The sequence below is a fragment of the Lampetra fluviatilis genome, chromosome 4 (assembly GCF_964198595.1).
Source record: "Lampetra fluviatilis chromosome 4, kcLamFluv1.1, whole genome shotgun sequence".
NCBI classification, from domain to species: domain Eukaryota; kingdom Metazoa; phylum Chordata; class Hyperoartia; order Petromyzontiformes; family Petromyzontidae; genus Lampetra; species Lampetra fluviatilis.
The window spans coordinates 6,239,819-6,267,052 of NC_136278.1; the positions used below are offsets into that span (position 1 = coordinate 6,239,819).

General features: G+C 44.6%; 1 protein-coding gene across 2 annotated transcripts in view; it reads left to right on the forward strand.

Moving 5' to 3' along the window:
• Window positions 1-27,234, forward strand: part of LOC144931523 (RING finger protein 24-like) — a 39,517-nt gene that overhangs the window by 1,346 nt on the left and 10,937 nt on the right. Inside the window, exons 1-3 of one of the 2 annotated variants that reach the window (XM_078855464.1) lie at window positions 16,872-17,377; window positions 18,781-18,939; window positions 27,080-27,122. In XM_078855464.1, the coding sequence (XP_078711590.1) occupies window positions 18,782-18,939; window positions 27,080-27,122 (201 nt within the window). In that variant the 5' untranslated portion in view covers window positions 16,872-17,377; window position 18,781. Of the gene's footprint in view, window positions 1-16,871; window positions 17,378-18,780; window positions 18,940-27,079; window positions 27,123-27,234 lie in introns of those variants that run through there. The other variant, XM_078855463.1, reaches the window with a different exon arrangement.

The window sequence follows — 27,234 nt, forward strand, 5'->3', positions numbered from 1 at the left end:
CGTGTTAATATAAATGTGCGCACCTCCGTGTTGGCGGATTGTGTAGCGTTGTGAGATGCTGTTTGGATTCATGACGCGACGAGAACACTCATCTAAAAAAAAAAACTCATTTTATTATTTTCTATTATTATTTTTATTTTTCATCTACGTGACTTTACCGAAAGAACCAAAGAGTATGGATCCTTGCAGTCACGAACATTTCAAATCTAGAATTATAAAGCCACTTTTAAACAATATAGATTAAAGACTCCTTTAGAAATGCGTTTTATGTTGAGTTTGTTGTCCATCCCCCGGACCTCCGCTTAGCACGGTTGGATACGTACGGTGTGAAAGAAGTTCAACGCACATACAACAGTCTTAAGATACACATTGACGTGCTATGAGGAAGGACCATTATAGGGCAGTGTAATTCACGATGATTATTATTATTGTGCTTGTGCACCACTGCCAACGCAGGATCACCACATAATTGGTAGGATTTTAAGACGGACCACAACTTTTGCTTTGACGTACAGGGAAAACGTACAAACTATAATCAGGTGAATATGGAAAGTCGACAAGCGTACGGCAGTCTATATGACGCGGTTATGAGATGTTACGATAATGAAGTGTTCGACACACAACTCATTGTGGCGAGATGTTAACAACCTCGCCTGGTATACAGGAGGTCGTGGGCATGACCCCGACCCTGGAGTTTGCACGCTCTCTCCTCTGTGGTCGTGTGGATTTTTCTCCGGGTCCTCCGGGTTTTCCCCTCCACATTTATAAACATGCCTTTCGAGTTTTTGGCTGTTATAAGTGTCCACGTGATAAACCACTTCGTTGAGCTATCATATGGACATGTTGTTTCTGAAAAGACCCATATAGCCCAGTGGGCCTTTAACTGATCAAATAAATGCTGTCGTTTATTTTATTATCCTTACTAATAGGGGTTTTCCCCTCTTTTCTGGCAACAAAACTGATACCTTTTTGCAAGGAATCATGCTTACATTAACCACAATACTTGCAGTCAAATGCAAACAAAAAACAATACTCTGATAATTTATTCATTGTCTTTGAAAATGATTGGTACACACCAGAGACAGCTTTCTTTGGAGCCTCGTCTCACATGGTGTTCGACCAGATGACGCCAAAAGGCGCACAGTTCCAAGACAACGCACTACCAGGAGGTCCCATGATGATTTATTATCCTTATTAGCCATGGTTAATCCACTACTGGATGAAGGCCTCCCTAAGCCGCCTTCATCTCCCGATATCCACCCAACAAATGCACACGAGCTGACTCCATTGCTCCATCTCCTCTGTGAATGATCTCAAGAACGCGTTCCATCCCATGGCTTCCTTCCAATCCCGTCACTCTTCTTGACCGTCTGCCCATCACGCCTTCTGCCCTACGCAGACCCCACCTCAACACGAATTACGTACAATGCAGTTGTACGTAGACGCATACCCATGTACAAGGACATTCAACATGCAAGCCATTGCCCTTGTGTTTTACTGCAGCCACACGTAATTTAAACATTTACTATCTAGAACCTTCTAGCAGGAGCTGGAGGAATTTTCGATTTAAAGCTTTCGTGACTGCAAGGATTCATACTCTCAGGTTTTTTCGGTAAAGTCACGTAGGTAAAAAATAAAATTAAAAGTTAATAAAAGTAATAATGGAAATAAAATAAAATTATAATAAAAATTATTTCCATTATTACTTTTATTAACTTTGAACTTAATTTTTTACCGACGTGACTTTACCGAAAAAACCTGGGAGTATTCATTTTATTGGTTCTTTCGGTAAAGTCACGTAGAAAGGAAATAATAAAAGAATAAAAATAAAACAATAACATTCTCACGACGTTTCGATGGCAACACCTGATGACGATTGCTTGTGTTGCAATCGAAACGTCGTGAGAATTTTATTGTTTTATTTTTATTATTTTATTATTTCCCTTCTACGTGGCTTTACCGAAATAACCAAGAATAGGAGCTGCAGTGTTTATATAATCGGTTTTGGCATCACACTCCACGGAGGGGCGCATTACTTGGTTCGCTGATGATGGGGATCGTGTTTTGTTTTTGAACTAACAACTGCTTGCCCTGCCCTGTAAGTTAAACACAACGACCTCCGGGCTGTTACTCATGGGTGAAAAGGGGAAGTTTCGACCATCTGGTCGTCATTATCTGGACTCGATTCGTTTGTTTGTACAATTTTAACCCTTTATAGCATTATAATGCACATCGCCCACTCATAATTGCCTCTATGTACTCCCATAAGGTCAATACTCTAATTCAGACGAACTTATGCATGACCATTAATCTCAATATCTTTAACCGCAACCGACTATATCCCGTGTGCGTGGCCTCTAGCGCGCCCCCTTGCGGTATTAAGTTATTTTACTTTTAATTAATTTTGATTTTTTTTACCTACGTGACTTTACCGAAAAATAACTAAGAATATGAATACTTGCAGTCACGAAAGCTTCAAATCTAGAAGTATTAAGTGAGGTTTTGCGGCCCTCACACAATGCAATTACTCTACAATGTTATTAATTTATCCAGTAAAGTCACAGGAATCTTTTTGCATGGAGTTTTATATTTTAAGATATTTTTAGCAAATCATTTATGAGATGTTTACACGAGCGACAAAAAACCGGAGCAGCCAGATAAACCCCCACGTACGCCCGAGGGGGGCAATACTCTATCACCGTACAGATGGAAACGGATGGAGATTAGTCCACTTGCTGTACTGCATCCTCCTCCTGTGACAAGCCAGGGTATGACACATCGACGCCCACCGGAAGAGTGTTTCACAACGTGTGTGCGCGTTCCACCAACCCTCGCCTCCACAGTGCTGGCTTACAGAAGTGTTCTGCCATCGCCACCACCCTAAATGTGAACTCGGCTCAACACGCTGCACAAACGAAATGGGTTGATTTATTTTATATAGAGGGGAAAATGAAAGAGAGGAAGGTCTCGAGCCTAGACTTGAACGGGGAGTAAACAGCTCTTTTGGAAATTAAAACGAGACTCAGTTCGCACCTGGTGACGTATGTATGCTTAACTTCTTTTGCATCGTACGTATCCAACCGTGCTAATCGGAGGTTAAACATCCTACTTTGACTTGACAGCGCGGATGGCTAGGGGAAAGGGAGCAGAGAAGAAAAGGCAACCTTGGATTGTATCGAAGGATTTACTAAAATCATTAAATGAACCCACCCACGTGGGCTTGTGAAGCGGGCGTGTAATGTAAAAATGCCAATGCTGATGTTTCGTCTCGAATCTGCTCTTCACGATGACCGCACTGCTTGCGAAATCATAACAACGCATCAGCTGTAGGTATAATGGGGGATTGCAAGCACGTAGCAGCGTCTGATATACCCTATGGCTCAGAGACACGGCAAATAACAAACAAGGAACCGAAACTGAAAAGTGTGCCAGAAATGCAGAGAGACTGCATGCGTGAAATGTATTTGAGTAAGTGAAAGAGTAATACAAACAGGTCGGTTAATCACGCCATTCAAACTGCTACTCAAAGTTCAAAAAGCCCAACCCTCAAACGTATTCGCCAATAACACCGTGGTTTTAAAATAGAAAAGCTATATTCCGGGAAAAGGCCCTTCATAGCGCGTACATCAAAGGTGCGTTTGGGCTGAACAGCCAAGGAATGTAACGCGGCTGGAAGATCGCCCGTGTGGAGGTGCCAGGTGGAGGAGTATTACATCACAGGATCGTGAGAGATGGAGACGACTTGAAGAGGCCTTCATCCAAGCAGTGGGTGGATTATGGATGACCACGATGATGATTCGTTATAGATTATCGTGGGATAGTTTTAAACAGCTCGTGTATATCATTGCTAAAGCTCCAAGGGCAAATCAACATTATATAAATGATCTCATCTTTCAGATTAGGAACGTGCCCCGTTTAAATCTCACTATAAAGCACTGCATTGGCTGGCTCTTGGCTGTGCTTTTTTTATAACACGAAATGTAAGAGTTGATAACCAACCGCAACGCTGTAGGGGTATCTAGTCAGCATGTGCCTGAGAGCTAATACAACAGCAACGGTGGGTCTGTAACGTGGCAATGAGGTCGACATGGTAACTGGGAAACGGGGAAACTCGGTGCTGTGCTAATTGAGTATCAAAGTAACTGGGTAATGAGGTCGCTGGGTCACGTGGTTTCTAGGTAACGTGTATTGGGGGAATCTGGGTAATGGCTTAGCTTGTAACTGGATAATCGGGTAACTGGGTAACGATTCAATAGCAGCAGTGGATTTATTGCCTAAGAACCAAAGTCGTGCTTTAATTCGCATATGGAGGAAGCCACCCCATCTGAAGTTGTATGTACACGATGGTCCATGCAACTGAGAACAGGCACGTGTAGACGCACAGACTATTTTGTCATTCAATTGAATGAGGGCCTGCCCACGCCATGTGAGGTGTGGGGGTTATTTGACTATACTTCCACGATTATATGTGTGGGTTGGTAAAGGGTGGGGGGGAGGGGAGCGCAGATGCGGGAGCATATCAGTACAATACAACGAAGGATTTTACTGCATTGGTCTCTGCTGCCCGCCACGTAGCCCCGCTCAACTTAAAGCCAAATTTCTGTGCATGCCGATCACCGTCCATGCTCAACGCCGCTTAGCCTACGAGATCTGGCTCGTTCCAAATGATTTGGTCATGGGACAAGTTGCAGAGTCAAGTAAAACATTCAATCATCTTAGGCAGGTAAGGTGCCCTGTATAAACAACAGCAACATATCTGACACGATATCTGGCGTCGCTACAAGGAGGTCCCAGACTATTACGGCAGCACAGAAGATAAAGTGACCTCCCACTGCGCGAAGATTGCCTGGGGCTTTTGATTAAAAAAAAACATTGGCCACTTGGGTGGTGAGTGCATACAGGTGAGTAGACTGAGATGAGAGGAGAGAGGCAGGTGCAAGGGTACATTCCATGGAGGATCTTGAAGATGGCGAGTGCAATCTTGAAATTAATCGACAACTGGATTGGGAGCTGGTGGATTGATATTGGGTTGATATTGGGTTGATGTGGTCTCGTTTACAAGTGTGGGCCATAAGTCTGGAAGTGGCATTTGGATTCATCTGGATATTCTAGAAAATGTATTTGGGTTGGCCGTATAGAAGGGATTTGCAATAGGCGAGTCGGGTTCGATTGAAACCTGGCGGCATTCATATTGTGTCCCGTGAGAGCAATTCTTCTTAGAACTAACTGATTTTTTTTAGTTTAGTTTGTTGTCCTTCCACCCGCACCTCCGATTAGCACGGTTGGCTACGTAAGGTGCGAAAGAAGTTCAACGTGCACTATACTATAGACTATACGATATACTACACTCATTTCTTTAGAGGTAATTGAAACCTGACGGCATTCATATTGTGTCCCGTGAGAGCAATTCTTCTTAGGACTGCTTTTTGTGTTTAGTTTGTTGTCCTTCCCCCACACCTCAGATTCTCACGGTTGGTTACATGCCGTGCAAAAGTTCAACATACAAACATGAACTCGCACAGAGGCCCTAGAATCACACAGAGCTCCACAGACTCGCATGCAGACCCATAGATTCACACACAAACCTATAGATTCACACAGATACCCATAGAATCACGGAGACCCACAGACTCACACATAGATCCACAGACTCGCACTGAGACCCATAGACTCAGACAGAGACCCATAGTTTGTTGTTGATGGGGTAAAGAAACAATAATGCGTGAGTTGTTGCGGAGTAGGAAGTTCTGCTGACCTTCATAGTTATAGCACAGTTCATCTGTGGCTGGGTCACATTCTTTAAATACCCCACGAATCTGGGTTTTAATGTGGACTACCTAAGCTTACCATACTGAAATAGAGTGATATTTATAGCAGAGCCCAGTGGCAGTGCACATATTTTCTCTGTTGAGCCTTGTGGCATTAATCTTTGTTGTATTTATCAAGCACAGTACTTATACAATATTCAGAGAACAACAGCTAAATAATGCTATCATATCTTCTTGGTTCTTTCGGTAAAGTCACGTAGAAGGGAAATAATAAAATAATAAAAATAAAACATTATTAAGTAATATAATAAAATAATATAATAAATATAATACATTTTAAAAATGCTATCATAATAAAATGACAGCCCTTTGTTGTGCAGTCTCGATAAAGGCCTGCAATTTTTATTATTATTACGTAAAACAAGCAATAACACGCTGGATCAAGGCCTCTCAACACCGTGCCGTTTATAAGGACCGTGTTGAGCATATTTCAAAAAGCTCGTCATTGCGGATTGCAGGGGCCGAGATGGCAAGTTTAGACATCACTTGCCACTGATTGGGGGAAACTAGTGGCCGGAAATTGTTCTCGTATCGTCATACCGAAGTGCGCTCACCAACTATACGCCACTGCTGCAGCCCTATGCGGGTTAAATGCCGCGCTTATTTACCAAAAAACACGTGCGAACTTCGCCTGCACGTGTTTCGCCAACGCGTGGAAACACGATATAACGATATCGTGTTATTTGTCAGAGCGTACGGGCGGTAATTAACAACGAACACGAGGGCACTGTCAAGTACGCGTGTGCTGAAGCAGAGCATCACCGTCTTGCATGATGCAGAGCAACAGTTTCACCAGTTCATCTTCTTGGTTCTTTCGGTAAAGTCACGTAGAATGGAAATAATAAAATAATAAAAATAAAACATGATAAAATATTTCTCACGACGTTTCGGCCACAACGCAAGCAGCCGTCCTCAGGTGGAGAACAGGTCTGTCGAGAGGACGGCTGCTTGCGTTGTGGCCGAAACGTCGTGAGAATTATTGTATTATGTTTTATTCTTATTATTTTGTTATTTCAATTCTACGTGACTTTACCGAAAGAACCAAGAAGATGAATCCCTGCAGTCACGAAAGCTTTAAATCGAAAGTTGCACCAGTTGCAAAGTCGGATGCGGAGCTATAGTCGATTCTGATTTAATCAGCACTCACCATTTGTAGATGTTTAACACGCTGCACAATTTGTTCAAATAGCTCTTCCTTTAATCTTACAATGAAAACACCCCCCCCAGCCCATCGCCTGACGCCCTGGGGACTGAGTACACACTCTAGGCACGGTAAATGCCATTCCTGTTGCATGTGTCTTGGCACGTAATGAACGCGCGCGTGTCTCAACTTGCTGGGCACAATCAGCTGAGTCGCGCCCGTCGTTCAGCGACGTTGATGGAGGTGCGTTGCTTTCCTTGACTGCCGTGTTCACGTCTGTTGCGGTCCGTCCCATCGGAGGGTGACGTGTGGTCACACATCAAACTCTTTCGCCCCCAGTGGCGGATGAAGCTAGTGCGGGGCCTGTAGAATGTTTTGAAGGGGCCCTAAATATTTTTAAAAAAACGGAAATATAAATGCTCTTTGATTTTTTTAGGTAAAGTCAGGTAGGTAAAAAAATCAAATAAATGAAAACAACTAAATGTAATCACGACGTTTCGGGCGCAACACAAGCGTCCTTCTTTGTTGTGCCCGAAACGTCGTGATTTAATTTAGTTGTTTTCATTTATTTTATTTTGTTTACGTGACTTTACCGAAAAAAACAAAGAGTATGAATCCTTGCAGTCACGAAAGCTTCAAATCTAGAACACATAAATGTTTAACTTGCACAGTAAAGTAATTGTATTTTTAATTTGCTATACAGCCAGATAATATGACAAATCGCTAACCTTAAACACCCAGTCGATCATAAAAGTTAAAGGCGGTATAGTACTATAGTAATAGAGCAAGTGCAGAATCACTGAAACGGAATTGGTAGCTTGAAAGCGTTTAGCGCGGGGCCCTTTATCATAATTGTGTAGGTACTTTTGCTACTACGATAATCCTTCACTGCTTCCCCAGCACCTCCGACGAGCACAGTTGGCTAAGTACGGTGCAATAGACGTTCAAGATATATACAAATAGCCCCCCCCACGACCCACCCAAAAAAACTGTCTTAACTAAATCTGAAGACTTTTTCTGTGCATGGTTTTGGTTGGGATGTCGAATCCAATGGAATAACGATATCCAGTATTGTACACTCAAGATCCGTGCAAAAAACCCTACACCTCACTTGCTGTACTTCCCTGTACTGACACTTCACTCGTTGCTACCCAATCCGTTCCTGTAGGTCAATCTCACCTCGGTTAACCCGTAGCACGGGGTCACCAAAATCCCCGTCGGCCACCATGATCCACAAGTTACACGTTCATATAAACGGTGGTGCGCGTGCGCGAGACGAATTGCGAAACACGTCCAACGCGACTTGTAAACATCGCTAATTAAAATGTTTCATGCTGTCCACATCACGTGAACGCGTGCACACAAGAAGACATCAACTGTGGGCTCTATACGTGAAATGCGGGTTTTAATCATCAGGCGTATGCGGCGTGTAACGACTTACTGTAATTGACATTGTTATTTTATTTTTGCTTTTCCACACACATTTGGCTCCATACCAATCAAGAACATCGTCCGTGTTTACCAGAATATTGTAAACATGGACATGCTTACTGTGGTGGGTAGTGAGAATAAAAAAAATCCTACCCACTAGCCTTCACTACATCATGGGATCTTCTTTGCCAGTACCAAAATATGATAATAGGTTTTTCCCCTTTTTCTGGCAACAAAACAGGTGTTAAGATGTTAAAACACCAAACTGAAACTTTTTACAAGGAATCATGTCTACATTAACCACAATGCTTGTGGTCAGAATGCAAACGAAAAACATAATATATGCATTGTCCTTGAAACTGATTGGTCCACACCAGAGACAGGTTTCTGCTTGAACCTTGTCTCAGTACTTCGTGTGGCATCAAAGTGCACCTAGCCTGGCACGAGTGTCGTGCGATCTTACTGCGACTTGCTCGCAAATGAACGGCTGTTGTTGTGTGTTATGAGCGTGATGTTGTCTATAGCGAGCTTGTAGCCAAGTTGTCAAATATGACATTCTATATCCAGAAATTAAATAGACATGCATCGATATTCTAATCGCGTTCTCCAAATTCCACTGGGTATTTATAGAACAAAACATCATCATGATCAACCATGGTCAATCTACTGCTGGATAAAGGCCTCCTCCCAACGTGCCGTCATCCTAGAACGGTCCTGAGATGTAGAAATAACCTACATAACATCTGCACACCAGTGGATTTCATCCCTCCCATCTCTTTCACGAACGTCCTGTCGGACGCGGTCCATTCCTTGACCGCCGCTCCATCGTTATTCTTGACCATCGGGTATCATCGTCCCTTCTAGCGACGTGTTCCTGCCCACGGGCAGATAAGTACACGGCACTTACTGGGATATAAACGTTAACCAGAAACGTTATTCATATATCTACAAATAACAAATGCGACATGTAATGACGTTGCCATCGGGCCAGGAGTCCGTTTGAGGTCTTCATTTCGCAAATGGTTTTCATGAATTCCAGTAATCACCTCTGGGCATAGTAATCGATAGCGTTGCTTTATAGCATGCATGATACAACAACCCACGCAATGGCAATCTATATAGGTTGCGTCATTGCTTAGCGATGTGGCAAAACATTTGGACACTTCAGAGATTTGAATCACTCGCTACAACTGCGTGACAACGTGAAGCACCCGTTCACTAACGGCCATTATCTATCCACTGTTAGATGAAGGCCTCCCCAGGCTGTGGCCTTTCATCATGACCCTGTGATGTAGCAATCCACCAAGCATCTGTACACAGGCTGCTTTCATCGCTGCATCCATCCCATCGGTGGACGTTCTCATGCATGTGCCCCATTTGTATAGGGAGCGGTAGTGTAACGTTGAGCGTGCTGCGCTTTAAATCCGGCGACACGAGTTCGATTCCCGCTCGCGGCCAACACCAGTGCCGATTATTTGGATCTGCCCTGGGCCTCCCCTAGGTCGACTCAGCCTCAAATGAGTACCTGGTGTAGTGTGTAAAAATCATGGCCACTAGGGAGACAAAGGCGGTCAGGCGTGGTGCTGGCCACCCACCCTCTTGTGCACCGTTCCGGCCTTCATAGGTGCTGGCTCGATACAGCACTAGATTCAGCCGTTTGGCAATCCACTGCCCGCATGGGTCTTTCTTTGGGGGTTATTCCACCATAATTCACCACGCTGGAATGTGATTGGCTGGATGCGGGGCGACCCGGACTGATATCACTCGTGAATTTAGCCGTAGCCCGGAATCGAACTGAGGTTTGCGGAGTTCATTGTGCTTACCACTGTGCCATTTAGCATTCAATATTACTAATGCTTAAAATGAGAGTAGGGATGTATTAGACACTCACTATAACGGCAACGACACAAAATGTACAGCATTTAAAGAAGAGTTTCCCGTAATTTAACTTCCTGCAATTCACTGCTACAAGTCACCACGAAGGCGGTCGTGCGTGGTGCTGGCCAATTGATCGCCTTTCAAATACAAATCAACTTGCAAGCCCGAAGATTGCTAAACACGCTCCCTCGTGGCATTAAGAGAGCACTCATTACCGTCAATTTGTATCAGCACACTGGGCCACCCTACCTGAACGTGACATTATACGTGTTTAGAAATCATATGAGTGGCGCGTGTAACGCCTTAATTATGATGTAAAATTGTAAACTCGTCGAGAGACACCCGGTGGAGTATTGTGGAAAGACACTTATTTGGACCATCTTATTTGACAGACAACTATTACAGGTTATTGATAGACAGCCAGTTTGTTGTTTTACCAGTTTTAGTTTTTACTTGCTTTCTTTTCTTTTTTCACACTTTTGTTATGTATGCTAGATGTTAGTTACAAACCGCACCTCTCCATAACAAAGGCTCAGTCCTTTGTTATGCAGTCTATTCTTAGTCTTAAGCCTCACCTTACCATATTAATAAAAAGTGTGCCGTTCCTGGCCCTTCCCCCCTCAACCATTATATATACGGGGTGGTATTTCTTGTGATCTCCCATTTACTTGATACAGCTGTCGTGGCTGTGACGGTTCCAACTGAAGACGGAGGCTTGTGTTGCTTCCTAAACGTCGTGAATTTTTTATTTTGTTTTATTTTACTTTTATTAATTTAATTTTTTTACCTACGTGACTTTACCGAAAAAACCTAAGAATAAATACATGTCTGTCAAGTAACTTCTCTATTCCTATGATCTCAGGGCTCCACATTATGCTTTCATGTTCACTGAGCTCGTAGCAGACACTTATCTGATGTGTTCATTCATTTTTGTGTTGATTCCTTTGTTTATAGGCAAGCTAGAGCCGGCTGAGAGTGGTTAGAGCAATGGAGATCTGATTAGAATGAGAATTTAAACGACACAAACATTTTGCAATACAAATCTAAAATAAATAAATAACGGCATAAAAGTGATACAGCAAAGGATACAATAGATGAGAAGGAGTTAAAACAATAAGCATTTCACTTTGTTAATACTGTATTCTGGCAATAATGCAATAAATGGTGTTTTTTTAATAAACAGTGTATTCTAGAATATAGAGGCAATCGAAGTATATTTATTCAATCACCAGTGCATGCTTAAACTCAACTCCTGTCTGTGAATTGTATTCTAGCCAAAGTAAGTGTCACATCTATTTAAAAAAGTAGGTATGAACTGTAATTCTATGACTATGTTGAGATGCCAACAGTGTTAAACTGACACAACTGGGGTGGTCTCATTGCAATTTTAACCTTTCCCCCCAACAAGGCCGGATTTAGTAGCATATTTGTGGGGGGCGGTGGGGGGGGGGGTGTAGGTGGGAGTGGGGGAGCAAACTGGAGATAATTTGGCCGTGGCAAAAACGTAACAAGGGCCCGAGAAAATATACATTGGATTTTACATGACGAATAGTGCGACTATTTAGAGTATCCTTTTGATGCGAACAATATGAATACTTCTGCCTTTATTAATTGCCTTTGCTAAAAGTGCAATTTCGATTGGAAAAGACGTATAAAGACAGTAGAGTAGTTTGCTGTTTGCATTGGAGCGTGTCCTGAGAAGTTAGTGTTGGTCGCTTTCTTCCTCCGATCTAAGCAGGTGCAAATGATACTCGAATCGGGCCCACTCCTACAATCAATGATTTTAATCATTCTCGTGTGATTGTTGGACACTTAAATCCGACAGGCTATCTCGAACGGTAGCTGGGATAGGGAATGTGCAAACGCAGTTATGGCAAAAGAGTGCAAGTCGCTCCACGTGTCCTTGATTCTGACTCTTTAACTCCCCAGCCATCGGGGCCTTGGTAGAGTTTAACTCTTGGCAGAGTTTTGACTCCTGATATCAGATTCCTTAAAATGTGGGCAACTGGAGTATTGCCAAACAGTTCAGCATTAACATGTCCCGATGAAATGCCCACTCTCATTTTTTTTAATGCTGCCCGTTTTATGTTAGCATAACTCATTGCTAGCACGTGTATACAGTATAATATGCACACTACACTGGCAGCCAAATGTTAAGGTAGTTGCTTTTTTTAGTAGAATAAAACACTATGCAGCTTTTAAACCCATATTTAAGACAATTGGTGGTTGGCACAGTGCACTATAAACCCGGTCAATAGCCAAAACTGGCATCAGTGGCCAGGGCCGTCCATAGGAAGGTTTGGGGTCCAAGTTAAATCCCACTGTGTGGGTCCTCCAGACGCCTTCAAACGAAACCGTAAATTTCATCATGGGACCTTAAGTATTAAAACTGTAAGTATTAACATCTGACACCGTGGCGTCGAAGCGTGCCCCCCCCCGCAAAGCCCGGGGCATTCGCCCCCATCCGGCGTACCCAAGGAACGGCTCTGTCAATGGCAAGTGCCACGCAAGCTGGTCCTGGCCTACACCCCACCAGAGGTCGCAACCGGGTACCCGATACCCGTACCCTACTCGATGCCCGACCCTGATGCGGCTGGGTACGGGTACGGATAGGCCGTGAGTCACTGGTGAGTAACCGTTTGTCACTCATTTCGGGTAGGGTACGGGTACGGGTAGGGAACGGGAACCCGTACCCGGCCGGGTACGGGTACGGGTACCCATTTGCGACCCTGGTGCGGCTGGGTACGGGTACGGGTAAGGAATCAAAACCAGTTTGCGACCTCTGCACCCCACCAACCATCCCACTCCCCATCCACCACCCTCTCACCAACCCTCGCTGACCAGCATAGTGCAGCCGTCAAACAACCCCCATGGCTGACATGGCTTTGGCAGAACCGTCGTCCAGTCGTGGATTGATACGAGCTATAAATTATAATGAGCATTATTTCAAGGGTACATGGAGACCACGTCTATATTATTTGGCAAGCGAGACCTGCGTGTAAATGGAAAGATCGTACAGTAAAGAGGTAGGTTCCAGACTGCAATTTTTTTACAAACATAATTTTAATAATCCATAGCGGTATCCAAGATGAACATAATTTGCATCAGCTGTGTTTGAATGTATTAGCTCGTTTGTTTAACAGCTGCCTAATTCCTGCAAAGGGCAGTTACTGTGTTTAGTCGCTGGATGACTGCCAGATTTTGGGAGGCCCTTTTTGGGATGCTTGACCAAGACATGTAAACACTTGGGAGGAAGGTGCTTTTATGTGCGGGAGGAAAGTTGGGTGGTCAGAGAAAACCAACATATACCAGAGAACTCTTAAACTCTACACTGATAAGAAAGCGTATACCTCTTTGCTGTACACACCATCATATTCCAGCATGCGAGTATCTCACACGCACGCTGGTTCCATTTTTGCGTAGTCCACCAACTTAATTTTGCAAGTGGCTGGATTGTAGGCACTTTAAACGCAAGGGATCTTTAAACACAAGAGAGACAGACCTATTTTCTTGAACTCTAGCCATGCATGATGTCACTTATCCATAAGATTTTGCTTAGTGTGGCATGTTTCCATGGCATCTTTGCCAGCTTTATTAGGGCTGAAGCATCCCGGCCATGCTATTTTAAGCTCGAATGTTAAAACTTGGAATTCATATTTCACATGGAAGCTTTTCTGCTTCATACCACACTTTTGCGGATGGTTAAGACATTTTCAATTTGTAGCTTTTTAGAGAATACACTTACATGTACAGTACACTTTGTATATTTACAAGTAACCGTTATTGGGTTTTAGCTTGGCGCTCTTTAAAACAAGTATTTAAAAATGTTATATTTTGGTGGCGCGTTGGCACTTGTTTAAAGCACTGCGCTATGAACTCGATGAACTGAGTTTAATTCCCGTGACTAACACCGTCGACTGGTATCTCAAATGGTAGTGAAACCCTCCATTTCACCAACCCACACTGACCAGCATGTGGAGTTGTAATTAAATAACCCCATGGCCACAATGGTGTGTGGAGAGGCCTTCATCCAGAAATGGATTGTAAAAGAGATGACTGTACATTACTATTTGTTCATGAGTGATGTTTTGCCAAAAGGAACCTTCTAGAGAAAAAATCAATCCCATTTAGCACTGTATGCCATCGCAGTTCAGTATGATTTTAGTCTTTGAATTGCCCGTCACTGCATTATATTTGTATAAATAAAAAGCGAATTGTTCTACGGTGCTCTGCGCTGTATAACTAAAATATGAAAATCAGATTGCGACCCACTTGCATCAGTCGTCAAGCAGAGCGATTGCAGAGCAATTGCATGCAGGGCAGGAGAATGGGCAGTGGGTGTTCAGTCACGTGTGCAGTGTGAGGAACGGCCCGACCCTGCTTGCCTTTCTAGACGGTGGGATTTCCCAGCAGTCGACTTAAAAAACTAACTGCCCACACAGGAAAAATGCTTCTAAGTGCATAAGGAGTGAATTCAGAGTTCAGAGTTATTTGTGAGCGTACATAATAATTGAACAGAAACTCCGGATGTGCCATTGTTGAGTATTTTAAGACGTTGAGGCCAGCGTTTGCCAGCAGTGTTATATTTATACACTTTTACCCATAATATTCACCGAGTAGCAACATTTTTTTTGTTCCAAGAGGATCCTGAATCGAGATGTTTGGCCAATTCCATTGTGTTTGGTCATGTTGCAGGAAACCGGAGTACCCAGACACTCACAACTCGATATGAACTAGCCTTTTGCCCGTCCAAGGACGGGTGTATTGCTATAAATCTGAAACTTGCAAACGAAAATCAGACCGCGACATGATATTCATTGCATCAATTCGTGTGCAGTTTGTAAGGGCGGGGTGACACAGACCTATTTCATTTAAAGGTTATAATCCCTTGTTCATCACGACGTCCTTTTTACTTCAATGTCTCAATATCGTTGCGGAGATCGCCCCCCGCCCCCATGTGGAGTGACGTCAGCCGCTCATAATTATTAATGAGCAAATGGCCTCTTTCGGCATCGTTTCTGTTTCTGCCGAAGCCAAAAAGTTAACTTTCGGTTTTGGCCAAAAGTAATTTTTTTTACTTTCGGGCTGATTTCGTTTTCGGCCGAAACCAGAAATTCAGTTTAGGTCGGCCTCTACTAGACAGTGTGGTTAAATATATCCGTGTGAAGCTTTGAGTGTTATCCCATGTTTCCTCTGAGTACTCCATATCAGAATATTTATACTGGTAGGAACCTCCTGGTTACATCAACCCACAGGGGATTATTGTGTCCGTCCGTCGTGCAGGGAGGGGCTGGGTGGGGATGAAGGGGCTGGGTGGGGGGTGGGAGGGGTGGGGCTGGGTGGGGAGGGGCTGGTCACCCCGTGGTGCCCTTATAAAACTCAACGTTTAACCTACTCACGCCGACTTGTGCCCGCCCTCACAGTCGGGAATATTTGCGGAATACACCACGCCGCCGTTGACCCTGGCCATTGACCGAGCAACCCAGTAACGTTCCTACCAGCTCCCTCCGCAGGAATGTGTTACTGGAGGAATCCGATGAGTTATAAAGCTCGTTTGCAAAGATCTTCCTCTATCCGGCCAAAACCAAAGCTGCTTTGGCATGCCGGGCTCCGTGACTAACAGCCTCGCCTGCGGGAGGAGCTCACTCAAGGTGGGACTGACTCTGTGACACATTCTGCAAAAGACAAAAAGAAAATACCCCCGTGTTACCTGTAACACAGACTGCTGGGGCTAATGCTGTTAGCGAGCCGGCAAGGAATACGAGGGGGTGGGTGGGTGGCCAGCACCACGCCCGACCGCCTTTGTCTCCCACCCGATGTTTACACACCGCACCGAGTACTCATTTGAGGCTGAGTCGACCTAGGAGAGGCCCAGGTCCGGTTCACACTCACCCAACACACTCACACAGAAACACGCCCCCAAGCCACGCCCCAGACGCATCACGGATGACGAGCGGATGGAGTCACGCCCCCTCGGAGCTCACGTCGCGCACGCGCGCGCGCGCCACTGACGCGCGTGCGTGGCGGAGGATGAAGGGGAGGGGCTAAGAGGAGGGGGAAGGATGGGGAGGAGAAGGATGATGGGGAGGGGGAGGAGGATGGGGGGGAGGAGGAGGAGGAGGATGGGCAGGGAGGAGGAGGATGGGGAGGGGGGAGGAGGACGGGGAGGGGGGAGGAGGGAGGATGGGGGGAGGATAGGAGGGAGGAGGAGAATGGGGTGGGGGGGAGGATGGGGAGGGGGGAGGAGGGTGGGGAGGGGGGAGGAGGATGGGGAGGGGGGAGGAGGACGGGGAGGGGGGAGGAGGACGGGGAGGGGGGAGGAGGGAGGATGGGGGGAGGATAGGAGGGAGGAGGAGAATGGGGTGGGGGGGAGGATAGGGAGGGGGAAGGAGGGTGGGGAGGGGGGAGGAGGGTGGGGAGGGGGGAGGAGGGTGGGGAGGGGGGAGGAGGATGGGGAGGGGGTAGGAGGGTGGGGAGGGGGGAGGAGGATGGGGAGGGAGGGGAGAGGAGGAGGACGGGGAGAGAGGGAGGGGGCAGCAGGGGGAGGAGGCTCCCTCTGTGTGTAGGCGGAGCTCCGATTGTCGGGGCTGAACTTGGGAATTTTCCACACGGAATGAGCGCAGCTCTCTCTCTATAAGCTGTGCAGCCTTGAGCAGCGGAGAGCCACAACACAGATGTGTGTGTCGCCTTCGATCTCTCTCTCTCGCTCTGTGTCTCAGCATTGCTGCAGTGATAAGGGCGAACAATTGCCAAACATTGTTGTCTTGCTACGGCGTTAGAGCGACATCCGGCACGGCGTTCAGTTCAGTTCCAAGTGTACGGGGGACATCCGCAAGTTGGCTTTGAAGACAAAGTGGGAAGAAGCGTAGACTTGCAGTCATCTTCTGTATGTCCATTATTATTTAGGGTCGTGTATTCGGCTAAATCTATTAGCCCCGAGACCACCACCTTACCCACCTTTGCTGCTTGCAGATCGGACTTTTAATGCGTTGTGATTGTTGAGTGTTGGTCGGTCTAAATTGAAATCGCTGGGCAGAGAAATCTTTCAAATATTCTGCACCGTGAATCGCCGCTCACCATCGTTTTGGCTTTCATACGGGTAAGAGAAACATTATCTATACATCTCTAATCAAATGTACATTGTTTGCCAAGCTTTATCGTACTGTGTGTGTGTATATACTGCCACTGTATCGATTTGTCTGCTGATAAAAGAAGCTCGTTCCATTGTATTGCAGTTGTTTTTTTAATGTGATAAGATTACAAAAGTGTTAAATTATGCATTCTTCAAATACTGTGTCCGTGGCAAGAATGCATGACCCAGTCTGCTGAAATAACTCGTGCCAGATGGCTGTATGTGATGCAGTTAAGCCTGCTGTTGTACAGTTCACTATCATACAGATGCTCATTGATTATATTGCAAAATTATCCTCGCCAATGGCCAATGCAGTCTTAATTAACGATAGCCAATAACCTGATGCGATTAACTGTGGATTGAGCCTGCCCGTGCATTGAATCCATCTGTGCGGAGCTTTGAGGGTTATCCCCTTCCGATGCGCCGTGGGATTTCTCCAGGTTTTATGGGATTTCTCCAGGTTGTATGGGATTTGTCCAGGTTTTATGGGATTTCTCCACGTTGTATGGGGTTTGTCCAGGTTTTATGGGATTTCTCCAGATTGTATGGGATTTCTCAAGGTTTTATGCGATTTCTCCAGGTTGTATGGGGTTTGTCCAGGTTTTATGGGATTTCTCCAGGTTGTATGGGGTTTGTCTGTCCGACACGAAGGCAACCCACTCGTTCATGGTATTGGCCAAACATCCCGTCCGTTGTAGCAGGGACCGCCTGAATGTCAGTCTCGAGGCTGAAATGAGGCAATTACTCGGTAAATAATCGGCATTATCTAAACAGATGTTACCTGTTATCTTGAGAAGTAGCTGCGTTTAGACTGCATGAGTCAAATTTGCGTATTGTATTGATTACGAGGACGTTGATGGGCGATTGGGCGATGACATTGCCTAGCTGTAACGCTTTTGGCGCTTTGTGTGCGAACGGTCACGGTTCAAACCCAGCGGCCGCCCTGATTATTACTTCAGATGGTAACCACCGCCGCTCTGACTAATACTACGGTGCCATCAGCTTCACGGAGAACGTTGAAGGTCTCCTGACGTCATTTGCACGAGTCGACCAGCATCGGTGTCCAAATTTGTCGATTTCGAAACCTACCACGCACATTATTTAATTGGGATGATGGATAGCCATCATCGCCCTGTGCTGACAGACTAATGACCCAGGTCACTCTTTGAAATGATACTTGGTCTCTTAAGTTGTCACCTGGTTAAAACATAAACAAAACTAATCCAACCATGGCACAGAAATTACTTTTGACTTTTGCCCGTTACGTTTATTCCTTTACAATTGGTTTGCTGATAAGATAAAACGGTTTATGTACCACACATGTTGTAAACCCCCATCTCCCCACCACACATTCTGCCCCTCCCATCCAGGATGTACATTCCAGTCTACTCCTGGGGCTACTCTGACAGCACAACTGCGATGCCAAGCGTGGGTCTGCAGGACCTGCCGCTAAATCTCGTCGTCTTTGCCACCGGCTCGGCCGTGTTCGTCTTTGTTCTGAGCCTCATTTTCTGCTGCCATCTCGTAAAGTAAGTGCCAACAACACATACCCACTCACCCATGCAATTACACATACAGACACACACACACATAGAAACGGATAAACACACAAATAATAACATGTGTGTATTATCAATTTCTCCAGTAACACGATATCAGCTTAGTCCATTTGCCTCTTGGCGTTCCAAGCTTTGCACTAATTTAATCAAAGAGACCCAGACAGTTGAAACTGGTCCAGAATTTGCTTGCTTAATTGCTCCTTGATAATGACACCATCTGGCTGAGAGTTTGTTTGCTTAAACATTTCAAAAGAAGACCCACACGATTGCAACTCGTGCAGAGATTGCTTGCTTAAAAAAAAAACTGATGGATAATGGACTAAAATATAGATTTGATATAGAGAAATTAACGGAAGTATATGTATTTAATTAAATAAATGATGTACAACTCGGATTTGTAAAATCTGTCATCAACGTTTTTGAAATGTTTGAATGGACGTCGTCGGTTTGTGCTCAACTTCTCTGCTGGTATCGGAAATTCTAGTTTTCTATGACGCTGTTGTTGGTGACAACTGTTATAGTGCCTGTATTGTTGGAGGCTCTGCTGTGTGGAATATTCTTTACTGGGCTTTGTAATGTCCCAGTCTATTCAGCCCGCCACAGACCTCCTTTTCACATTCACTAATCTCCATTCAAATGCACGTGAAGGCCTTATAGATTGCACATCCCCATATGGCAGTGGGTGGAAGTGGAATACGTTGAACTGTTGTGGCTTGTAATTTAAAGGAATTTTGGAAACCCTGTGACATAGGTAATGCACACCCAGCAAACACTCTGCATTGGGCAATGGTGGCTAAACATTGGTCAAAACATCATGGCATCTGCGTATACAATATAACATTAAACATTTTTCATCGCAAGGCAGATGTTACAGCAACATTGTTAGCCACATGTGTGATGTATAAATGGGGTTAAACATATTCTGTGGCGATGCTGCTGCATTGGTAGTGGTGAACCATTATCAATTACAAAAACACTCATCAATAACACTGCCTTAAAACGAAAACTATACTGTAAAAAAGATGTTTTGGCCAATAACTTTTATTTCTAGCACATAAAGTACGTGGTATAAATGAGGTTGGTGGGTGTGCGCGTTGCGTTGAATTGTGCAGAGGTTCCCTGCGTAACAAATTTTTCGAACTTTTTTAGCCACAACCCTCGTGACACCGAAAGGAGGAGGGGCTTGGCCTGGCATGCATTCACATAGATCAGTGCTTTGCAAGCAGCGCGCGCGATGGCACACCAGTGTGCTGCTATGGCGACAGGTCCCTGGTGTGCCTCGGTATTTGAAGAATACAGGAAAGTAAAGAACCCGTCGCTGTTTGCGAGCTGGGACATTGGAACTCTCCATGCCGTTCAGTGGCTGATCCAGCCCCCACCCCACATCCCCACACCTCCCGCTGGTTTTGGTCACGGTGCAGCATGGCCACCACCCCCAGGCCCTCTCAACTACCTCGATGGGACACTTTCGCAATTGGGCAGACACGAAGACACACACACGGCAGACATGGGGGGGGGGGGGGGGGGTACTCGCACAGTCGCGAATACCCACGTTTAGTTGTATTCGTGAGCAGTAATACGACGGTACAGCAGCGGATACCCACACGCCTGGCGTCAAGGTGGTTGTTGGGTTCGGCGTGCCGCGAAAAATCGGGAAAACTCGAAAGTGAGTGTCGTGGAATGAAATCAGGTTGAGAAGCACCGATGTAGATCGCCGACAGGCAAAGAGTTGGCTCAATGAGTTTATATCTCACGCGACAGCAGCATGGCTTGGGCACGAGAGAGAAGGGTAGAGGTTACGTGTACCACGAGTTCAATGCAAGTGACGGGCACTGCTGCTAATGCGGATTACTCATCGGCGCTGTGTTTATATTTATATGCAATGCTGCGCGGTGGAATATTACTGGGGCTCTTTGCCTGTGATCTCGCTCAACTGAGCAGAGAGCCTCGGTAAAGATCGACAGATGGTTGGCGAGGCTTTTTTTTAGCCCAATTTTGCAGTGGGCACGCTGTTTGCGTGTGCTCGCAACGTCACGGTGGATACGCGAACGCGCGTTTTGCTCACGGTATGTTTATATTTGAAATCGACCGAGAAAATGCAGCTCGCAAGCAAAGCAGCAGCACCGTTGTATTATTTTAAAGGAATAATTTGGCCATTTTATTTGCTGTATTGAAATTGTGTATGTTGGCTTTGACAAAACAGCAACTTTCCTTTAAAATCGTGGCTACCTCTATAGGGCATATAAAGTAACAGTTCACCCAAGAACGTTACCTGGGTGTACTTTTTAAAGGACACACCCTGTAAGGGCGTGTTATTAAACATCAATTACAATAGCAGCACACACGTATGCCCCCTACATTAATTTCCTTACACATCATATACACGAAACCGTGCCAATGCCGATAGCAGCTTTGTAAATACAATATCGATTGGGAAAACAAACAAACAATTATTACGCAACACGCCAGAGCCTGCAACTATCACAACATAAACCCCACGACGGGAAATGTACACGTGGGCGAGCACGTGCTCGGGAGGAGGTGGGGGGGCTCTCACGTTCCTCCATTTAACGCAACGGATGAGTGCCCCTTCTGCAGCGTTTCTCTCTCTTCTCCACGCCACGGGCTCGCACCACACTCGCACAGCGAAAGAGAATCCACCACGCGTGGGTCCCATTGCGCCTCCGAACGAGTTGGAAATTTCCACTCTGTGCGTCACCACCACCACTAGCAGCAGCAGCACCCCCACCGACACTGCCCAGCCCTGTACAGATTCTAACTACTCCAGTATGTAAAACAAAAAGGAGAGAGTGTTTACCCCTTTGTGGCAATAAAACAAGGAGGTGTTAAGATGTTCAAAGACCAAATAGAAACCTTTTGTTGCAAGGAATCGAGGCTACATTGACCGCACACGTGTGATTGTGGTGAACATGCAAACGAACAAAGGTGCTCTTGTAATGATGATAATGTGGCATTGTCTTTGAAACTGATTGCACTACATCAGAGACAGCAAAGCCTGATTTAGGGCCTAGTCTCGCCAGCAGTGTCAGTAAACTAGAGAACGACGCCAAAAGGCGAACGAAACACTGCGAAGACGATGCACGATGATTAGAGAGCATTTACTCCAGTTATAATTTTATGTTTACGTTACAAAGGGGCTCTTATCTTCTTGGTTCTTTCGGTAAAGTCACGTAGAAGGGAAATAATAAAAAAAACATAATAAAATAATTCTCAAATAGTGAGAATTATTTTATTATGTTTTATTTGTATTTTTTATTATTAGTTTATTATTTCCCTTCTACGTGACTTTACCGAAATAACCAAGAAGATGAATCCCTGCAGTCACGAAAGCTTTAAATCGAAAAAGGGGCTCTTACCCCCCCAATGTTGATACATCGCAAGATAAAATGCACGTTCTTGCTGCCGCCCGTGAGCTGCTCCTTATTTAAAAAAAACATCGTATTTAAGATTAAAACTCGGTTTTCCCCCTTGTAACATTCCACGGGAGATCATCACCACCACCACGAGGCCCTCTCCCTCCCACGTCTGGCGGTGTTCGTCAGCGATGTTGCCGGAAATGAATGACGTCACCCACCGGATGGGTTTAAAGAGCCGCCTCTTACGTACGCTTAGAAAGGAAATGGACCCAACGCGTTGTTGAATAACGCTTTAATAAAAAAAACACAAACAAATGTCTAAATCTTTTTAAGGCAGTGTTGAGTTCGTGTGTGTGTTTTCGTGTTTTTTTTTGAGCGAGAGTGCAAACGGTTAGGGAGCTGCGTGCTCCGAACCGGGCGACACACGAGTTTCGAATCGGGCTCACGGTCAACACCCAGTGACAGTGATCTTGAACTGCTCCTGGGGGTGGCGGGGGTGGTGGGGTCCCTCCCCTAGGTCGTGTCAGCCTCGAATGAGTACCAGGTGCGGTGTGCGGTAAACATCGCCACGGGGGGAAGACAAAGGCGGTCGGGCGTGGTGCTGGCCACCCCCCCTCCTCGTGTGCCTTGCCTGCTCGCTAACAGCATTAGCCCCCAGCAGTCTGTTAAGGCGACACGGGGGTCTGTCTTTGTTGTGCTTGTGCAACACTGCCAAAGCATAATTCTTGGGTGGCCCACGACAGCAGCTAGGCTTGCATAGAATGTAAGTATTTAATTAGAAAATGTTTCTTTAACTTTGATAAAGTCTTTAAATAAGGGGATGGCAAAACGCAGAAAAGATGCAAATTCTGTACAGTATAGTGCTTGAAAAAAAAACTTTCGAAAATTATTTAAATGGTTTAGCCTCTCTAAAATGTATTTTAATTAAAGACGTGCAAGGGTTGATCCAAGATACGGTATGCTTTCCCTTGTTAACATTAGTTAGGGTTAGGGCGATTGTGTTGTAATTATGTATATTGTGTTGTATACAACATCCATAATGTGTTGCTTACAACATCCTAAACAATTATTACATCGCAAAGTTGTGAGAGATGGTAACGGCTTGAAGGAGACCTTCATCCAGCAGTGGATTGACCACAGATGATGATAGGAATCGATAATAAACATTTATTCGACAAACAATGTAATTTACACCATTGGAACCTCCTTTGCCAGTAGCAAAATATGATATTTGTTTTTTTACCCTTTTATCTGGCAACAAAACTGACACCTTTTTTACAAGGAGTCATGTTTGCATTGACCACAATACCTACGGTCGGAATGCAAACAAAAACCACAACTCTGATAATGTATGCACTGTGCTTGAAATTGATTGGTCCACACCCGAGACAGCTTTTCTTAGAGCCTAGTCTCACACGGTGTTGGACCAGATGACGCCAATGTAATCTTGACTTAAAGCTTTCGTGACCGCAGGATTTCATACTCTTTGGCTCTTTCGGTAAAGTCACGCAGATAGAAAAATAACCAAAAATTACGACGTTTCGATCGCAGCACAAGCAATCGTCTTCAAGTTAAAAAGATACAGCAGTTCTCCCGCTGAATTGTTTCAGATTTACTGCAATACACCCGTCCTTGGACGGGCAAAAGGCTAGTTTTACAATAAATAACTTGCAGCCCTTCTGACAATCAACTGCTGGGTGAAGGCCTCCTCATTCCACTGTGTGGGCATGAGGGTTATTTGACCACACTTATCAAAGCTGGTCGGTGCAGGCTGGTGAAGGGGTGTGTGGGCCCCAATCATCTTTCACGTGTCAGTCGCCACTGATTTAAGACGTTAACTGGCATCAAACTTCGGCTGCCAAACACTGCCTGCTTGCCTGTTGCCGAGTAGTCGATCGGTAGTTTTACTTCCCTTATCTGAGAACGGCACACTCATTCATTGCGACTTGCCACAAATCTGGTGCCAAGTGATTCAACGCATGAAATGGCCCCAATGACTCAATTCAAGCGGCACTTTAGGTTGAGTCCCGGTTAGGCAATTATGTTATTAAAAGCACCTTTACCTCGGAGATGAGTATGTGCGGCTTGCTCAGAAACTACCGTAATTGTCCTTGCATTGTAATCATATAACAGTAATGTGGGGTAAATTTCGACAGCAGTGACGCGCATACAGAAGTGTGTCACAGGATTAAGCAATGTTTTCATTGGTTCCATGTGTTTTTTTTTGCGCAATTGCTGACTGTATTTTTTTTAACGCTGTGTGGCTCGTGTTGATAAACTGAGTGCTGTGGTTTGCAGTGGCAATTGTTAACTTGGATCAAGTGAGAGTCCCCAAGGGGGGGGGGGTGGAAGTCAAAGGGAAGAATGTTCGAGAGGCTGTGGTGCTTTAAGGGGCTTTCTGTGTGATCGTTGAACCCCCCGTGATGGGTTTGTTTAGTGTGCGTTCTGGCGGGACATTGCTGGGAATATGGGAAACCACCTATTCCTGTGATAATGACCAGATGTCAGTGAAAACGACGTTATTTTTTTAACTTTTCGAACGTACTGTTGTTCTGTTGGTGATTATATCAATTACACCATTATAATTAACTAGTATTCGTAACGTAGGGGTAGGGTGAGGTCGAAATGGGGTGGGGTTTGGTGGGATTGAGCAGTGGCAAAGTGGTTCGCTGCTACGAACCCTGCGTCCTGAGTTTGTTTCCTGGCCATGGCTAAGATCGGTGCCAGATTGATGTCTAAATTGGTCACCGACCTGTACTGGTCAGTGCGGTGAAGCATTGCCAAACAATCCCCAAGACTCGCACTGTTTGTTGAGGCCTTCATCCAATCGTGGCAAAAGTATTCCATCCACAACGTGCATACACGAAAGACGACGTTTAAGAAGAGAACAACACCGCTACGCAATTGAGTGTCGATTTTTTGTTGAATGAGAGATAGAATATATATTTTTTAAGTTCACGTCTTTTTCCGTGGATTTTTTTTTCTCCAAACCGATCTCTTTTGAGGGCAGGCAATGAGAGGACAGCTGTGGCAATCGAAACCACACGCGCGCGGTTGCCGTGTCACATGGCCGAATGGTGCACAATGCATGGGCTTTGTGTCGGGAGCTTCAGTGTTGTAATTGTTACGTGGTAATAAATGTAGCTTTATTTGCAATATTATTGTTATTGTCGACAGCTGTTATGGACCTTTAATCTTCACATGTTCTATTGTACTTGCATTGCTCTGACTATGGGCTCCCTTGAAATAAAATAGATAGTCACAATGGGCTCTCACCTGGCTGATGAATTAATAATAAATGAATGAAATGTGTTAAGTTCAACAAAGTAATTTGCCACATTGTGTACTTGGTGGAACAATTAATTCATTCCAGCCATTCTCTTCCCACCAACGCATGAAGAGCTCTCCACCTCGTTTCGATAATAGAGTTCTCTTTTAAACCATACTTCACCATGCTGGTTTGTTTCGGGTTGGTGAAAGGACGGAGGGGGGTTCAGGACCAGTTCTAATCTCACTTGGCACAGATACTGCACTTGAACGTAGCCTTGCATTTAAAATTGCTTTTGTTGTCGAAAAAAAATCCTTTAACAAAGTGTAAAAATGGTTAGTTTGTACAATATTTGGCTTAAAATTTTACGAACGACTTTGAACATATTCTATAACCCCCCAAGTATTACATTCTGTTTTTCTTTGACAATATTCACATTTGTATCCAATTTATCACAAATCAAATCTAGGTTTGTAGACGATAAAACGTTTGTAAACATTTTGTTGTACAGTATTTTAAATGTATTCATGTAACCCAGGCCAACCTTGCAAAACAGGCCATGCATCACGTGTCTCAATGGGGCCTGTTTTTAATTTTTTGGTTAAATAAAGACGACAGGATATTCCGAACATATGCGGCTACATCTAAGAACGCGCAAATGTCTGTAAAAGGCTAGCTGCAGCCTTTATAATTACACCACTGCAGTATGAACTTTTACATTGTTTCCACTTTCCACATTAACCTTTTATGGGGCCCCCTTATCCGAGTGGAGAGAATGGTGTTGTATGGGAAAGGCCATACAATGTTATACCCCCATGTGGCGCCACGTGAGGTTACAAGCTGGAAGCTGGTGCGGGCTGACTAATAAGCACGTGCCATGGCTCTCTGTGGGGACTTTGAACTGTTGGCTCGGGGAAAAATTCGATTTTATTAAGTTAGAGCTAATTCACGACTTGAAAAGGCTGAACTTCAAAGTGTAAATGAAAACACTAATCAGGTGGCTTCTGAAAATCCTAGGACTTCACTCATGCATTTGCATTATTTGTTACGCAGTTTGCTGCCAACTGCATTGCCCGAGCCAAATGCCCTTTTCATTAAGCACCCTTTATTTTTGAATATTTGCATAGCAAAATATGGCAAAGGTAAATCTGAGTCAAAATGTGGTTTATACTGGTTTTGTGGTTTGGGAAGTTTTTTTTTACACAAATTAAGGTGAGACAAAGTTGGCTTTCAGAAGGGCATTAAGATTGTTGGTATCAGGCCATGGCCAATATTGGCTGAAGTTACTAGCCAGAGAACAAAAAAAAAACCACCACGAACGACTGTGATTTTTCAATGGCTGACTTGAATCTACCTCACGTCGAGAGAATAATGGGATGTAAACGCTGTTAATTGAAATAATCTGTATTCAGTGCCAATTTTACATGAGAAATAAATATATATTTTTGGTTCATGTTGTTGCCAGGTTACGGCTCAAAGCGCAGCGTGAAATTAACAAGTACAATGAGGTAAGAGATTTGATTTACTCTGTTGTCGCTTTTGTTCAATATGTACGGTTTGGCACTACATCTAGTGTCTTATATTCTGTTTTTGTTATAATTTTTGAAAATTATTTTCTTC